This window comes from Camelus ferus, chromosome 11, assembly GCF_009834535.1.
Source record: "Camelus ferus isolate YT-003-E chromosome 11, BCGSAC_Cfer_1.0, whole genome shotgun sequence".
In the NCBI taxonomy this organism is placed as follows: Eukaryota; Metazoa; Chordata; class Mammalia; order Artiodactyla; family Camelidae; genus Camelus; species Camelus ferus.
The window spans coordinates 28179674-28193608 of NC_045706.1; the positions used below are offsets into that span (position 1 = coordinate 28179674).

General features: G+C 53.8%; 1 protein-coding gene across 2 annotated transcripts in view; it reads left to right on the forward strand.

Moving 5' to 3' along the window:
- Positions 1 to 13935, forward strand: part of SLIT1 (slit guidance ligand 1) — a 176875-nt gene that overhangs the window by 119167 nt on the left and 43773 nt on the right. For both annotated transcript variants that reach the window (XM_032491187.1, XM_014559639.2), the window contains exons 5-13: positions 4230 to 4301; positions 5392 to 5463; positions 6079 to 6150; positions 6678 to 6841; positions 9426 to 9573; positions 10013 to 10084; positions 10604 to 10675; positions 12923 to 12994; positions 13717 to 13860. In XM_032491187.1, coding sequence (XP_032347078.1) covers positions 4230 to 4301; positions 5392 to 5463; positions 6079 to 6150; positions 6678 to 6841; positions 9426 to 9573; positions 10013 to 10084; positions 10604 to 10675; positions 12923 to 12994; positions 13717 to 13860 — 888 coding nt within the window. The remainder of the gene's footprint in view (positions 1 to 4229; positions 4302 to 5391; positions 5464 to 6078; positions 6151 to 6677; positions 6842 to 9425; positions 9574 to 10012; positions 10085 to 10603; positions 10676 to 12922; positions 12995 to 13716; positions 13861 to 13935) is intronic.

Below are 13935 nucleotides of genomic sequence, written 5' to 3' on the forward strand. Positions count from 1 at the left end.
TTCCTTCTGAGCCCCTGTCTGCCTCGCAGCTCTGTGCCCTGTGTTTCCCCCTGGCCAGAATCAGGCCACCAGCTGCTCTGGTTTTGGTTTGTCCTTCCAGCTGCAGAGCCCTCCCTCTTCCAGGATGGCCTCTCTCACCCCAGGCCATGGTCCGTACTTCAGGGCCTGTGACAAGGTCACCAAGGGAGGAAGATGGGGCAGCAACGACTAAGTTTCAGGAAGAAAAAGGAGGCTCAGTGCCTGGTAAACACGATGAGGAAAGTCGAAGTTGGTGCCTGTGGGGTTTGCATGCCAATCTGGTGAAATGGAGATGAATGGAGATGAGAAACGTTATTTAAAAGAGATTTGGGAAAGACATTTGTTGACTAGGTAGGGGATCAACTGAGGCCAAAAAAAAAAAAAAAAAAAAAGAGAGAGAGAGAATAGCTTTGCTTGGGTTTGTGATGTGCCTGAGCAGACATCCAAGTCCAGGGAAGGCTTCTCGCGCCCTCTAGTGAGCAAACTGCAAACAACAGTCAGAACCTTAGGAAAGAGATAGGTGAACTGTGCTTTAAGGCAATGGAAAAAAGCCAGCATTTCTTAAATATAGCCAAATGGAGGTGCTAGGACAGAAGCGTAAACACATGAACCTACTTACTCTTCTTCAAAGCCCTGTGTGGTACATACTTTAATCCCCATTTTACAAATAGGGAAACTGAAGCTCTCAGGTATGTAACTTCTGGGGTCCGTGGCTCTAACTGGCAGAAGCAGGCATTCCATTGCAGAGTTGAGGCTCTCTCCACTGCCCTCTGCTGCCAGCACTCTGCATTCTCCTCGGCTTTCCAAGGCTCACCTATTTTCCTCTGGTCCAGAGGCTGACCTCTTCCAGGGTCTCAAATTCAGTTTCCTTTACTCATTTTAACAGCGTGAATGGCTCACTGCTGTGGGCCAGCCCTGGGTGAATCAATGAGGTGATTCACACCAGCCCCTGGACGCTCACCTCATTGACTGACTCTTGGTATCTGTTGCCTGCATGCCCGTCTCAGGGCAGCATCTTTTCCCCTGTGAGCTTTGGTGCCACAGAGCCCTGTCCAGAAGGCCATCAGATCACACCCCTTTTTGGTCTAACCTGTCACCTTCTTTGGTCTGCAAAGCTTTTTCCTGCCAACACCCTCTTCCCAGGACTTGCTCCCAGTGATTCCTGGATCATGCCAGGTTCGATGCCTTCGCCCTGTAACAGACTGTTCCTACCCCTCCCTTCCCCACTTAGCTCCTGGTGTGCGTCCTGATAGAATTGCTCTGCCTGAATCACACTTTGATGCAATGCTTTTGTAAGAAACAGACACTTGAAACCCATTTATTATAAGGATCTAGCGTTATTGATTGGGACACACTGTCATTTTTCATAAAGAGCCCTGGAGAAATTCTTATCTCTTCTTAGTGCCAAAGGCAGCTCTACTCCTGAGAAACTGATTCTTTTGAATTTATACCTATATTGGGGATGCAGTTATCTGACCAGTTTCCCCTTTTCACATCAGCTCTCAGAAAGCTTGGAGCCCACCCTCTGCCCTGGAGCAGGCAGGCGTGAGGGTCACGTGCTGCTGCGTGCTTGCTATCCGCCATTGATTTGTCTTCTCTTTGCCCTACTTTTCACTCCTGCTCTCTTGCTGTTTTATAATTCCCTATAAGCCACCTTAACGTCTTTCTGGAACAAGGTTGGCCTAAATCAATAAACTAATCGATACAAATAAAAAACCTTCCTTGCAGGGTTGTAGTGAGGATTAAATGGAATAATGGATGGGAATAGTCAGCCCAGAGTTGCCCCCCAGGCTTGGCTGAAGGGCAGACTGCTGGCTGGGGCCGAGAGGAGGGTCCCGCCGGAGGTGCCCACCCCTGTGCGCCCTCCATCTTCCTGACTCCGTGGGAGTCTCCGGGCCACCACCCCTCCCCGTCCTTGTCTTGCCCTCACCACCCGCGCTCCGTTCTTCCTGATTCCCTGCGGGCAGGGGAGGGCAGGTGGCCAGGTCTTTCCTCCCTCAGCCCACTCCTCTCAGGGGTGGCACTGTCAACAACGGGCTCCCCTCCCCTCCCCTCCTCCCTGGGACCTCAGATGCCCTGAGAACCAGGAGCCTCACTTGCTGTGTCTTGGAGTGGCTGGCCTTTGGTGGGCCCACGTGGGTAGGGAGACTAGGTCATCTGCGCCAGCCTCTGCAAGCGAGGAAGCTGAGGCCCAAAGAGGGAAGTGATGGAGCCAAGGCTCTAACACATTTCAGCTCATTCATATCAAGTCTGCACATGGCCCTGCCTTCCTCAGAGGCTCTCAGGGGGACCTCACGCCCTCAGACTCAGGACCCCACTCTCTAACAGGACTTCCAAGCCTCTCCTCTTTTGGTGCCCCTGTGTTACTCATTGATTTCTGTGTAGCCAATTGCCTCAGAAGGTAGCGGCCCAAAAGAACAATAAACATTTATTATCTCACAACTTGTGTCAGTGGCTGGGTTCTGGCTGGGGGTCTTTATGAGACTGGAGTCAAGATGCTGGCTGGGACCGTGCCTTCGTCCATCAGGGCTGCTGTAACAGAGATACCGTAAGTTGAGGATCATACACAGAACAGTTGCTTCTTTCTCAGTGCTGGAGGCCGGGAAGTGCAGGGTCGTGGTGCCTTCAAATTTGGTGTTTGGTGACAGCCTGCTTCCTGGCTCATAGCCGTGTCCTCTCGTGGTGGCAGGGACAGTGGCGCACTCTCAGACCTCTTTTTTAAGGGCACTAATCCCATTCTCGACGGCTCCATCTTCATCACCTAAGCACCTCCCAAGGGCCCCACTTTCTAAAACCGTCACATTGGGCATAAGGATGTCAACATCTGAATTTTGAGGGGACACAAACATTCAGACCATAGCAGCCTGCATCATCCGAAAGCTTGACTAACGTTGGAGAACCTTCTTCCGTGATGACGCTCTCACATTGCTGGCTCTTGGCAGGAGGCCTCAGTTCCTCTCCTTGTGGGCCTCTCCAGAGAGCTGCTTGAGTGTCCTTATAACACTGGCTGACAGGAAAGAGATGGTCAAAGCCCCATGGGCCTGGCCCAGAGGAGGGGCTGGGGTCTGCAAAACTGCCAGGCATAGAGTCCCATGTCGCGGCACAGGCAGCTTTGGCCGTCTGAGGTTGCGGTTCCTGCTCCCAGGGCTGCTGGGCAAGGAGATGCTCTGGAACGTGACTGCCTGCTTCAAATTCTGGAGCCCCCACCCGCCAGCTGTGTTCCCTCAAAGAAGCTGTGTAACTTCTCTGAACCCCTCTTTCCTCGTTCGTGAAATGGGAGCAGTGCGAGGGGCAGGCAGGTTTACACATGTGAAGTTCTCAGTGGGGTAGGGGTGGGGGCTGTTACCACCACCGTGGGAAGCAAAGGGGCATTTGTAAAAGTCTGTAGTAAGGTCGAAAGAGGGAGGGAAGGGCAGATGGACAGATGCCAGAGGCCCAATGCTGCTGGGAAGTGGAAGCTGATTTGCTGAGTCCCTGCAATGCCTCCTCTCTCACTTCAAGACTTTAATAATGGGGAAGTGTTGGAGTCCTCAGTGGTCCCTGCCCTCCGGCAGGGCAGGGATACAGCACTGCAGCCCCTGGGCCAGCGTGCTCAGTCCCCAGCCTGGGCCCAGGCTCCCCATGGCAGCGCTGCTCCCCACAGTCCCTGAGAGCATGGGGTCTGGAGTCAGACCCAGCCTGGAGCTCACGACCTGGGTCAGCCACATACTGGATGGGCTACCTGGAATCCAGTTGTGCCTTCTTCTGGAAACTCCATCCTGATTAGTAAAACACAGAGTGAGCTGTAGGTACACTCACCACAGATGGCCGGCGGCTGTGGCCCATCAAAAAGCCCCTCCTTTGCTTGCTCCTTGCAGCCCTGGACAATGCCTCAGGGGCTGAGTTGACCCCTATGGGTTTGGCAGGCAGGGTTGGGGGCAGGAAGAGCTGATCACCGCTGCCCCAGGCTGCACCCTCCAGCTGCCACCCCTCTGCCCAGAGAAGGGGAGGGGAGGCGGCTGGGGATCGAGCTCCAGCTCGTTCATTCATTCATTCATTCGACAAATGTTTACCCAGTGACCTTTGTGTGCCAAGCACTGTCCCAGGTGCTGGGATGCAACTGTGACTGGTCCAGGCACCGTCTGGTCCACCTGACCTCCCTGATTCATCAGGGTGCTCTGAGGAAATCTTTCCTGACAGTGTTTTTTCTCCCTCTGGCTTTGACCTCGCAGGGACCTAAGTGAGAACACCATCCAAGCCATCCCCAGGAAGGCTTTTCGCGGAGCTACTGACCTCAAAAACTTGTGAGTATAGACCTGGGCGGGAGAGGGGCTTGGAGGCTGCAGGGCCACCCCTGGCAGCATCCCTGTGGGTCTCCCTGAGCCCTGTGGTCCAGGCAGCCAGGGAGCTGGTCTGGGCTCTGAGATGGCTGGTGCCAGTATGGTCTTTTGGAACAACCTGGGGTCGGAGGAAGCAGGCAGACTTTGGGGACCAGGTTGAAGGGAGTAGCATGAACTGTGGGGTGCTTGGGTGATGTGCTTGTTCCATTCAAATGGACAGTCTCCGTGCCCTTGCTCTGCAGTGAGTGGGAGAGCTGGGTTTGAATGTTCTCTTACAGGTCCATATTGTGTAAGCTGCTGCAAGTCAGTGAACGTCACTGAGCCTCAATATTTATTGTTCTGCAAAATGGGGATATCATATTTACCTCACAAGCTTGCTCTGAAGTTTAAATGAGATATGGAAATAAATACACTTTGTCAAATGCCATTTAAATGTAATGGTTTATTTCTATTATTCAGATTTATTCTGGTCCAGGCTTACTCCATCCCTTCCACCCCCTACCCCTCTCCTGCCAGGTCTGACTGATGGGAAATGCCTGGCATGCTTGTCACTCCCCTACCTCCCATGCCTGTAGCAGACATTAGTAATTGATCACTGCCTTCTTTCCCAAGGAGCCCAATCACAGCTTCAGTTTATTCTGCAAGCAGCACTCCAGGCAGCCATCGCCAGTCATTCTCACTTGGCACTCAGACTGCAATCTCTTTGCCAGCTCTGGCTGCCACGGCTCCTGTGATAGATTCATTTTACAACTGCCAGAACCCTCCAGGTGGTCTCCAAGGTGGGGTGGTGCCTGCTGCCCAGGAGATATCCCCAGATTGGCTAATATATTATTATAGCAAATAGCTTATTTATACTTACTGTTTTAACTAAAAATAAGAAAGACTTTAAACTTTTATTAACATTTACTATTTGGATCGACACATATAAACTGGACAAATGATTGGGGTCAGGCCTCTTTTTTTTTTTTAACTAATGGAGTGCTTGATCATAAATGTCTGGATTCCCCGGCTGCTGGCAACGTGCCATCCCCTACAACTTCCCTTTGCTTCACAGACAGCTCGACAAGAACCAGATCAACTGCATTGAGGAAGGAGCTTTCCGGGCTCTGCGGGGGCTGGAGGTGCTGTAAGTAAAATGTAGGAAGGGAAACAGAGGTGAGAGAGCCCAGCTAATATGAGTGCCGAGGCCCAGGCAGCTGGAGTCAGGGCCTGGGGGCAGCACAGGAGGCAGGAGACCTGGGAGGCGAGTTCTAGCCCAGGGCAGAGGCCATGCTCTCTGCCCTGCTAGTCTTGCCACCAAGTCATACTCCTGGGGTCATGTCCAGCAGTGTAACCTGGGATTACCCTGCTTGTGATAAACCCCAGGGCGAGGGGCTGTGTATCCCAGGAGATTCTAACGTACAAGGCTGGAATGCCTCCCTTTTCTCTCTCTGTCTGTCTACACCCCACGCTTTCTTCCGAGCCTGCACCCATCCTCACTTTCTGGCTCCACCTCCCATCCTACCAGACTCGGAAGCTGTGATGTCTCTGCATGACTGTCCCAGCTCAGAGCTTTCCCTGGGGTGGCTCTGTGTCTCATGCTCTCCAGCATAGTCCTGGGTCCAGCCTAGCGCTGGTCCACCTCAGAGGGGACTGTGAACCACGTGTGGGAATCTGCCTGTTTGTCAGAGAGAAGCCGTGCCCGCCTTCCCACGCAGCTTCCTTCTGGGCAGATGCTAAGTGCCTGGTTTCTCCCTCTCAGGACCTTGAACAACAACAACATCACCACCATCCCCGTGTCCAGCTTCAACCACATGCCCAGGCTGCGGACTTTGTGAGTCAGCCCAGGGCAGCCGAGCGCGGGGCGGCCGAGCAGGGGAGGTGCCCGGGCCGGTGGGGAAGGAGCCCGGCCTCCTCTGCATCCCCAGAGGCCACCCCAGGTTGGGGGCTGAGTGGAGTTGGGGAGGAGGGTGTCTAAAAGGGAAGGACCTTGAACGTCATTTATATGTGATGTTTTGCTTGGAAAACAAATGAATTCCTTTTGTTTTGGAAGATGAGTTGTGTGATTGGGGTGGTGGTTCAGCGTGAGCTCAGTGAGGTGAATCCACATTCGCGGGGCACACTCTAGGCCAAGGGGTGCCCTCCCCTGAGCTCACTGGGAGGGAAGGGGCAGCCTCCAGGAAGTTTCTCACGACTGCAGATAATCCCCAAGTTGGGGCTGCGCTGCGCAGTTGACCATGTGCAGACTATGCCCAACCGAGTGAGCGCCCGGGGCTCAGCCCCTCCCGGGCAGAGGGGCTCCCACCGTTTGGCAGGGGGCTGGGGCCCAGGTGGGTTGTGAGCCGCCCTGTCCCCCTGCAGCCGCCTGCACTCCAACCACCTGTTCTGCGACTGCCACCTGGCCTGGCTCTCCCAGTGGCTGAGGCAGCGGCCCTCCATCGGGCTCTTCACCCAGTGCTCGGGCCCTGCCAGCCTGCGTGGCCTCAACGTGGCCGAGGTCCAGAAGAGTGAGTTCAGCTGCTCAGGTGGGTGCAGGCCCTGCTGGGGCTCTTGGCCACCCATTGCCTGCCTCCTGCCCCACCTCCCATCCCCTCCTGTGACCACCTGTCACCACACATTGACGTCTGGTCCTCCTGTGACCTCTGTCCTTGCCATCAGCTCCTGTCCTTATCTGTGGACACCCCTTCGACACCCACCATACCCTATCCTCACTCATTTTTTTCTGTCCCTGCTCATCACTCTGTCCTGCCATATCTCCTTCTCCTGCCTTATCCATTACCTCCTGTTCTCACCCATCCTGCCTCCCATCATTTCTCTCCTGTCCCCTACCCGTTGTCCTCTTCTGTCCCCTGCCTTTACTCTTTTTGCTTCCACCCAGTGCCTCCTCCTGTTTGCTCCCATCCCACACCTCCCACCCCTCACTCACTCCACTCCTTGCCCCCTCCTGTTACCACCTCTCCCCTCCCCCATTGTCTGACTCCTGCAACCTTGCAAAGTCATTGAACTGGGCCTTCTAGCCTTGGTTTGAAGTTAGATGGCCTTGAGAGTCTATGCCTCTATCTTCCACTTGGAGTCCTGTGAGAGCCTCCTGCCTGGCCACCCCACTTCCTCTCTGGCTCCTCCAATCTTCATCTTACAGCCCAAAAGACCTGAGGGGACCCCTTCTGGGCTGGTCACTGCTGCTTCCTCCTCACCTGGCCCCCCAGTGCTCCTGGGAGAGTCCCCAGCCCTGCGAGGCTGGGCGGGGTCCTCTCGGCCTCCCTGCCTGGCAGCCTCCTCACTCTTGTGTCCGGGTTGCGTCAGATGCCTCCCACCCCAGACTCCTGGCAGGCTGTTCCCCTTCAGCCCTTCACCCTCCCCGCCTTGCTGCCCCGAGTCCTCCTCACCCTGTGGAGCCCAGGGAACCTTCTCTGGCCCCAGAAGGGGGTCCCCCAAAGTCGCAAGCTTCCTGAGCACATGGAGCTGTGTAGCATGTTCTCTAACCATATCTCAGCACTTTGCTCGAGCTTGACGCACAGAGGTAGATGCTCAAGGAATGTCTGCTGAGTGATTGACCAATTCTCAGGTTTTAAGAATAGGAATAGGGATAGGTAATTCATGTGGACAATTTTTATTTCGAAATGAAACCTTTTCCTTTGCATTTGGAATTCCTTGGTTTCTCCATTAAGGCATTTTTTTTTCCTCTCCCCTGGAGTCTCTTCACCCTGGCAATCCCTGTCCTGAGAAGGGCGTAATGTCACAAATTTCCAGGAGTTCTCCTAGCTTTGTCCCCTTTGACCTTGGCGCCCACCCTTTGGGGTGGCCACCGAAAGGACTGGAGGTTAAAATGCCAGTAGGGGTGCACGTTGGCCTGGCCACTTTGCAGACTGTTTAGCAGAATCTACTAAAGTTGCACGTGTGTCTCCCCCAGGACTCTGCAGCTCCACTGCTAGGTATGTGCAGATGTTCTGCAAAACACCTGGCCAAGAATATCCAAGCAGCTTTTTTCATAATATCCCAAGGTTGGAGACAGCCCAAATGTCCACCAACAAAAGAATGGATTACCTAATTATGACATACCCAGATAATAGAATACTACTCAGCAATTGAAAAAGAAGGACAAACGACTGATTCATGCAACAACGTGGGCGAATCTTGAAGATTTTACACTGAGTGAAAGAAACTAGACAAGTGAGCCTGCTGTCTAGTTCCGTTTATATGAAGTCCGTGAACAAGCAGAACGAGTCTTTGGTGATAGATCTCACAGTAGTGGCTACCTCGGGGAGGGAGCATGAGGGACCCTTCCTGGGTGATAGAAATATTCCGTGTTGAGGAGGCAGTTCTGGGGCTACATCCATCTGGAGAAGTTCAGCCAGCTATACACTTGATAGTGCACTTGATATAAGTGTTACCTCAGTGTTTTTTTTCCCATTCTTATTTTTGGTAGGGGGAGGTTACTAGGCTTGTTTAGTTAGTTAGTTAGTTAATTTTCTTTTTTAATGGAGGTACTGGGGACTGAACCCCAGGCCTTGTGTGTGCTGAATGTGCACTCTACCACTGAGCTATACCCTCCCCCTCAGTGATACCTCAGTTTTAAAAAGTGTGGGCCCTGACATCAGACACTGGGCTTCACTCTGATGTCGCCATCTATTAGCTGTGTGAATTTCCATAAATTAATTAACATCAAGATTCTGGTTTTTCCACCTGGAAAACGGGCACGGTGATATCATGCTCTTGGCGAGGTAGTGCAGTAGGCGTGGATGAGCTACTGCGTGTACAGCGCTTATCACAGCATGTGGCCCAGAGTCAGTGCTCAGTAGACGTGGTCCTTGTCATACTCAGGCTCAGAAGTGTTGAGTGACTTGAACCAGAACCTGGAGCTTCAGAGTTGAGGCTAGGACTTCCTAGCAGAGGAATCACACTCTCAAGCAGCACAGTTAGGTTCAGATTCAAGTTCAGCAGATGTCTAACAGGTCCCTGCTATACGCCCACAGAGTTGCATCATGATCCTTGGTGATCTCTGGTTCATCATCATCCAGAGAAACAGCCTGTCCCCACCCATCAGCCTATACCTAGGGAGGGAGGTGCTGGCGCAGGACACCCTGAGGTCACAACCCACTCTTTCTGCAGGCCAGGGGGAGGCTGGGCATGTGCCCTCCTGCACCCTCTCTTCTGGCTCGTGCCCCGCCATGTGCACCTGCAGCAACAGCATTGTGGACTGTCGTGGCAAAGGCCTCACTGCCATCCCTGCTAACCTGCCCGAGACCATGACGGAGATGTGAGTACAGGCAGGGCAGGCACTTAGGATGTGCCCTCGGCAGGGCCAGGCCCTGGTGGGCCAGGGAAGAGCCAGAGTAGGCACTACCCCAAAGCTTGCCCCGAGGCCCATCAGTGTAAACAGAGAAGGCATGCTTTGCCTCAGCTGAGCCAAGCTCTCTGCCCGAGGCTGGCAACTCTGAAGGATTGGGGGGTGGTGTCCCTCAGTGGTCTGTCTGTCCAGCCCAGCTGGATGAGTCTGCTAGAATTGGTTACTTAGTATTAGCATCATTCATGAGCCCCTTTCAGCCACAACAGCCTGGGATAATGGAGCCTGAAAACCAGTCCCCCTACTCCAGACAGAGGAAGGGAGCAAGGGCTGGTGGGCAAAGGGCCTGGTTTGGGCAACGCCTGGGTGGGATGACCTGACCCTGCCTTTCTCTGTGTTCTCTCTCTTGCAGCCGCCTGGAGCTCAATGGCATCAAGTCCATCCCTCCTGGAGCCTTCTCTCCCTATAGAAAGCTGCGGAGGATGTGAGTGTCTCCCGCTGCTTCCTGGGAGTCAGCATGGAGCGGAGCCTGGACCCGGCATGCCACAGCCTGGGGGCAGGTCCTGACTCTGCCTCCTACGGCTGAGCAGCCCTGGGCAGAGCCATCATCTTCCCGCCAGGCTTATCTGTGATGTGGGGATGGCGGTGATGTGACCTCCTCTATGGATGTCATGAGGCCTAAATAGGATGCTGAATCTGAGTCTGGCAATGACCAGAGTTGACTGTCAATCCCCCATTTCAGCCTGGGCACCAACAGGAGCAGTTGAGGCTATGAGGGGGTGTGTAGGGGATCGCTGGGGTGCCTGCCCATGCATGACCCTTGGACTGCACAGGGAAATAGGGGCTGGCTGTGGGTTTTTCAGATAGATAGGGGAACTGGCCCCTTGCTTTCCTAATTTCAGAGAAACCCCTGCCCTCCTATGGTATCTGGGGGTTAGAGGGGACAGGCAGGGCTTGGTGGCCACTGTGGGATTCAGCCCTCTCTCCTCCGCTCATCTTGCAGAGACTTGAGCAACAACCAGATCTCGGAGATTGCCCCCGATGCCTTCCAGGGCCTCCGCTCCCTGAACTCACTGTAAGTAGCAGCACCAAGGCTCTGCAGTGGTCCAGGGCATCCTCCTAGGAGGCCAGCAGGGCCTAGGGCCCCTTTGGTGGGTGCAGAGCACAGCCCCTGCTCACCCAGCCTCAGTGGGTCTCCCTCTGGATGCCAAGGCCAGGGTTGCTGTGCCTGGCTTTCCCTTCCACTTTGTGGACCCTTTGCAGCTGGGAGGGGGAGGAGGGAATCAAGGGCTGAAGGTGCATGGAAGAGCTGGGCAGAGCTGTTGCCCCTGGCAAGTGAGATGTTCTCCCTTCTGCAGTGGGGATTTCCCCAGCATTCTTTGTGGCAGTCATCTGACTCAGCCCAGTCTTCATGTTGGCCCCACCTCCCCACAGAGGCTCAGCTCTCTGTGCTCCTAAGCTTCCCTGGGTCACCTATAATGGCAGCAGCCACCAGTTTGAGTTGTGAAATCTGCCTTGTATCTTTCATGCCAGCCATGCTCTGATCCCAAGTTGTGGTGGGCAGTGTGAAGACAGTGTTTCCTGTCCAGTATTTCCCTCCCCTCAGTGGATTATCCGAGTCCATCAATCTACAAAACATCAAGCAGCATTGAAAACTCATCTCAGAAATGTTATTTCATCTCTCTTTTTTCAAGATCTCTTGCTCACACCCCCAGGTTCACCAAGCCCCTCACTCTCTGAGGTCCCACAGTAATTCGTCTACACAGACAGTGAACTCAGGGTGCCTTGTAGTCAGAAGAGCTCCCTGTTGATGGGGGCCATTCATTACTTGTAGGAATGAGTGTATTCACCAGTCCATTGGCAGCACTGGACACATATTTGACGTAGATTAGGGACCTGAGAGTTGGAACAGAATGGAACTTGCCCTGGGGCAGTGCAGGAGGCTGTCAGCTCAGTGCCTTCTGTGTGCACCCTCTTCTCTTGGAGTAGTGCCCAAGGAGTGGGTGGGGCCCATTGTGAATGGCACTCCTAAAGTTGTACAGCGTGTAACGTACACAGCTGTAAATGACGGTCTGGTGATGGGTCACTGTCATTGGCTGAGGAGATCAGATCCTGAAAGTGGCTGCTAAAATGCAGGATTTTCCTCCAAAAAGTGAATAAATCTCCTCCTAAATTAGAACATGACAGTAACCCATCTAAGTGGGTTCCTGTTGCTCGTGGGTACCTGGCCACAGCTGCTTCCTCACTATATGGGAACTTTCAAGCTGGGGTCGTGCAAAAGATCCCACTAATAGTGTCCACCTTGGCAGGCCCTGACCTGGCCTCCCTGCCTCAACTCCTGTCCCTCCACTCCATTCTCCACACAGCAAATTGAGATATCTTTCCGCATGCAAATCTCATCATGTCTCAGAGGCTTCCTGGTGCTGGTAGGGTAAAATCCAAGCTACTGTCCCTTTTGTCTCCTCTCCCAAACCACAGTGGAGCTCTCCGCATGGGCTATCCCGGATCACACTTAGCTGTTGCTGTGTCCTCCTCCAAGAACGATCTCAGTGAGACAGCACACTCTGTTTTCACTCAGATGAAATGTGTCCAGGGGTGGCTTGTGGGGGCTGCTTGTGATACTGGAATGGAACACATCCCCCTCCCCAGACCCCCTTGAAGCTTTCACTGTCTGTCTGAACCCATTCCTGCTTGCATGTCTTTTTTGAACCTTAGCTTTCTTTTCTGATTATACGTAGAATTCATGCTCAATATAGAAAAATTGTGAAAGTACTAAAGCCTAAAACAATCCACTTGCAATCCTACCACCAGATCTCGGCACAGCTAACACTTTGGTCTGTTTCCTTCTGGTGTTTTACCTGTGCTGGAAAGACTCGCTTAATGTGCTAGAGCTCATACCAATTTTTGCCTGTAATTCTCTGAACATATGTTAATTATTCCTGCCCTTGGGATTTTCTTCTCTTTGAACAATCTCTTTTTGGATCCCAAACCAGGTTAATCTCCCATGAGGTTCCCTGGAAGGGCCACTTTGCTGGCTTCTGTGGGATCTGTGTGTGAAGGCAGAGAATGAGTGAGGCAGGTGTTCTGCAGTATTGGGGATCACAGGCTGCCTCTAGCCCATTGTACAGACTAGAAAGAGGCGACCCCTTCCTAGCACACTTTACTGCCATCTGCTGGCCGCTGTTATAACAAGCCTGTACCGCTAGGACCTGCAACGTGAAGGGCTTAGAGGTGGTACCTTTGTGTGGGCATGACTTGCAGAGCTGTGCCCTCATCTGGTGGGCAGTCCTCCAACTCTCACTTTCTGCTGCCTTTTTTCCAGGGTCCTATATGGGAACAAGATCACAGACCTCCCCCAGGGAGTGTTTGGAGGCCTGTTCACCCTGCAGCTCCTGTAAGGACCAGAATGCAAGTGACCTTGGGTGGGGCCCAGGAAGGGGGCCAGTATTCCTCTGGCCTCTCAGACTGGCCCTTTTGGCCTCTTTGGGGTGTGGAACTCACTGGAGGCAAGGAGCTTGGGGGACAGCAGACCCAATAGGCTGTGAGAGGCTGTGGGGCTCTGCAGAGGCCAGAGAGGGAGGGAGAGGCAGGTTCAGAACTGATCGGAGAGCTGAGAGGCTCCAGAGATGCAGCCTGCGTCCCTGAGTGTGGCTGGGGACAGAGTTGTCTCCTGCAGGAGGACACCTGGGCCAAGATCAGCCTTCTTAAACCATGAGCATTCAGGCAAGGATTCTCTCCTAGGACCTGCGAAACACAGCACTCCATCTCAGCTGCCTGGGAAACCCAGCAGAATTCTGGGAAGGAGGACCCCCCAAATGCCTTTGGGAGTGGCTTTGCCACTGTGCTCTCTGCTGCCCCAGAATCCCATGGGGCACCTTTAGTGGTTCCTTGAAAGAGAGAAGAGTGGGCAGACCATTGGTCCCTGTGCACAGAGGAGGCAGCTGAGTTCTTGGCTCCACTGCATGGAGTGGACATCCAGAGGACCAGATTCCCTGTGCCTGTTCCTGTGGACTCCTCCCAGAGATAATGCATGCTCTACCTAGGAAGGTGCCCAGGACAAGATGAGTCCAGTTCTGTGCCTCTCCCCTCACCGCCTGGCCCTGGCTCTGCCCACAGGCTCTTGAATGCCAACAAGATCAACTGCATCCGGCCCGATGCCTTCCAGGACCTGCAGAACCTTTCCCTGCTCTCCCTGTACGACAACAAGATCCAGAGCCTCGCCAAGGGCACCTTCACCTCCCTGCGGGCCATCCAGACCCTGTGAGTGCCCTCTTGCCCTCCTCTCCTGCCCCCCTCCCCCACCCCAGCAGGTGGACCTAGAGGGAGGTAACAGCC